The sequence below is a fragment of the Polistes canadensis genome, unplaced genomic scaffold (assembly GCF_001313835.1).
Source record: "Polistes canadensis isolate GaletaPanama2010 unplaced genomic scaffold, ASM131383v1 scaffold_415, whole genome shotgun sequence".
NCBI classification, from domain to species: Eukaryota; Metazoa; Arthropoda; class Insecta; order Hymenoptera; family Vespidae; genus Polistes; species Polistes canadensis.
In genome coordinates, this window is record NW_014569962.1 from 77048 (window position 1) to 80561 (window position 3514).

Here is a 3514-nt window from a genome sequence, read left to right on the forward strand (position 1 = left end):
AAAAAAAAGAAAAAATTACATTATCCAAAGAAAGTAGAATAAATTTGCGATATTCTATGATCGTTAAAACCAACTAGGATCTCACGTTTGTGTGTGCGTTTTAACTATTTCAGTCGGTTACTCACATAAAATATGTCCCAGTTTAAAATCAGATAGATAAGAGAAAGAATTGTCGAGTGTTAAAATTTGCCAATGAAATTCCCCTACCATTGAATTTGTTATGGTTTGGCAATGGCCATGTCAGACAGAAAAACAACAACCCATCTAAGAATCTAATTCGCGGGTGTTTCAGTGCCGATGAGCAACGAATGCCTATCCAAGATGCCCCCACTATTGGTAAAAGCCTTCGTATAGGTTATAAAGGATCGAGGTGGGTACTATCCCACTGCACTCTCTCAGTGAAACTCTTAGAGGACCGTTCCTCACCGTCTCTAACCCTTCACTAACGGAAACACCATGAGGATTTTTCTATTGGTACGTACCCGACACCTCACATTACTATTATTTTCACTTATTTACTTTCATACCACAAATTTTTTCTCATAGATTCAATTCCATTCTACACACAGATTTATCATTTTTTTTTTTTTTATATATATATAATATTTATATATCAACATTTTTTTAATCTATTTTTTTATTTTTATAAATATTCTAATAATTTATTTATTATTATTTGAATTACATTTTACTTATCAAACTTTTATTTTTCTAGTCCATCGTGAGTTATCACACGTGTAACCATTTAATTAGATCGAGACAGTGTTTTAAAATCTTAACGAAATTGTTTCATTTATTGATTAATGAAATGTTATAATAATATAATGAAATGATCAATCATAGAAGAATAATTGTTTAAACTTTTACGCGAATAAGACATATCGCGTGCAATTTTATTCCCGTATAGTTACGTAGGAATATAATGTTGCGAACAGAATGGTGACTTTCTCTTCATTATTCGTCATTTCCGAATCATTACTATCGAACGCGTTCGCCTTCAATTTAAACATAAGTACGTACCAGCATATATGCATGTGCATATAGGTGTATATATACCTGTATATGCATCTATAGTAATCGTTAACGCGTTATATTATAGTGGTGGGTTAGATTTTCATTTTCTCTCAGAAGAATTCGCTGACAACATCGACCAGTAAACAACTATTTGTTATTTTCCATTTTCTCGCGAGTTCATTATTTTCTTTTGTCTTTTTAAACAAATGCCCATACTCGAATGAGAAATCATACGTTAGGTTTTCACACATTTTAAACTCGATCCTATTATACCCACGATCATCATCCTCGTCATCATAATAATCATTGTCCTGTCTTATTCTTCGTTTGAAGGAACACTTTTTCTGAATTAGAATAATCTTGATAATGGTAATTATTGTTATATGCTATTTTAACGTGTAACGTATTTTTTTGTATTTTTTATTTTATTTGGATTATAACGCGTATTTATTTAAAATTATTTTTGCGTAAGATATTTTATTTTTATTTTTTTTTTTTTGTATACAAATATACTGGTATTTTACGTAAACTTGTAAGAATAATTCAACTTATTTATGGCATTTCCTAGTTCTATGCATTCTACTTTTCTCACATACTTTGAGCTTGCCACGGATCACGGATCATGTGGGATAACGAAAGTATCGCAACTCGTCTTTCACGGTTAGACACCCCTTCGAAGTATTTATTTCGAGGAAAATAAAACGGAAATAATACCACGCTCTTCCTATTTTTTTCTATCTTTTTAATCTTCATAATCTTTTCAACAGATATAAAGTCATTAACACGTAAGAACACTAATTAGAATTATTTTTAACTTAAATATTTCTAATAAATGGGTTTAACCTAACATGGAAACAATTTTTCTTTCGGTCAAACTAAACTTCTCTCTTTTTCACTTTATTATTTTAAATAAAAAATAAATTCAATATATAATTTCTCTTCATTTTAAATTCAATTTTTTTTGGAATAAATTTTGATTTTTAACCAGTGCGCGAGTTATTGCAATAACTGTTTTAATTATACACAGCGTAAATATTAATAATAAAATAATAAATGTTAATTTAAATTATCTCGTAATAAACTCGTTAATATATGAAAATAGAAAAAAAAAAAAAGAAAAACAATATATAAATAAAATATCTAAAAAATAGTGAAAGTATATCCCGATCATATAATAAGTATCACATAATTCATTTTAAATTCCAACTCGTTTCTAATTTATCACAAATCCTTTTTCTATTATAACAACGCATTACGTATATATATATATATATGTTAAACATTCTTCGATTTCGATCTAATGATTTATTAAAAATAGAGATAGATTGCTTGGAAAACGATCGTACATTGAATTACACCGTATAATATAACGAGTTTGCAATAAAGATCGAAGGTACATAAGATACAAACACAATCGTACAAAAGTTCATTGTACGAGTTGGATTTGTTTCGCACGTAATAGAATCGATATCGGAAGAAGGAATAATATAGATTCGATAAAGATCGTTAGATCGTTCTTTCTCACTTTCACCGATCGTTAAAAGGGAACGTTATTTGTTTTATTTTCTATTTAATTTATCATATATCATTTTAACCTAATAACCCTGATTCAAAGTTGACTCACATGGAATATTAATCGATCGGTTTGATTCGCTTTCGAAATGAAAACGATACGAAAAATATTAATCGAACATTACGATCGTATGATATTTTTGTCATTCGTATTTCTAATTTCTAATTCGTTCGCAATCATTCTTATTAACTTTCGAAACGATTCAAATCGATCGATCGAAAATTTCGATCTAGTTTAAAATGATTAGAAAAATGTTCGTTAAGAAAATCCGATTAACTTCGGAAGGATTAATTAACGAAAGACTAATTGTGTAAATGTCTCGATTGGAAGTTAACTAGCAAGTATAGTAAACTTAGTTTCCTAAGTCTAGTTTAATACGTTAGGAAAGCAATCAAACGGAGAAACTGTGCACGTTGAACTGCGAAAGCGAGGCTAATGCACATAATGGAAACGAATCTCAACGCTTTCTTCGTGTCTAGACGTTAGGCACGAGCGAATGTGTTTACTCTAACGATTTGCTCTTTCCGTTTATTCCTGATCGATGATCTACGATTAACGTTTCGCCACTTTACCATAATCTTTAACCATTTCATTTTTCCCCATAGTTTGATTTTCTCGATCTATCGATTCGAAATAATTGTCTCGATCAAAACGATAACAAGATCTAATCATCAATTAAGACATCATTTTGATATTATTCTTTTAACATTAAACAAATGGGACTACTGATAGAAAATTTAACGCGATTTATTACATTTATTTTATTATATTTGATTTTAAATAATAATTGAGAAATAATTTTTAAATATTATTTTGGTTTGTTCGAAAAGTTCCTATATAAATTTTACTTATAAAATTACTATATAATATACTATAAGTTACTTATAAATTTTACTATATACATATACTTTTTTTAATATTTATTAT

The 3514-nt window shown here is 28.6% G+C and overlaps 1 protein-coding gene across 2 annotated transcripts in view; it reads left to right on the top strand.

Annotated features, from left to right (window-relative positions):
* Positions 1–378: 378 nt before the first annotated feature.
* The window catches only part of LOC106792381 (putative mediator of RNA polymerase II transcription subunit 12), a 10761-nt gene continuing 7625 nt past the window's right edge, over positions 379–3514 (top strand). For both annotated transcript variants that reach the window (XM_014758780.1, XM_014758781.1), the window contains exon 1: positions 379–474. In XM_014758780.1, the coding sequence (XP_014614266.1) occupies positions 457–474 (18 nt within the window). In that variant the 5' untranslated portion in view covers positions 379–456. The remainder of the gene's footprint in view (positions 475–3514) is intronic.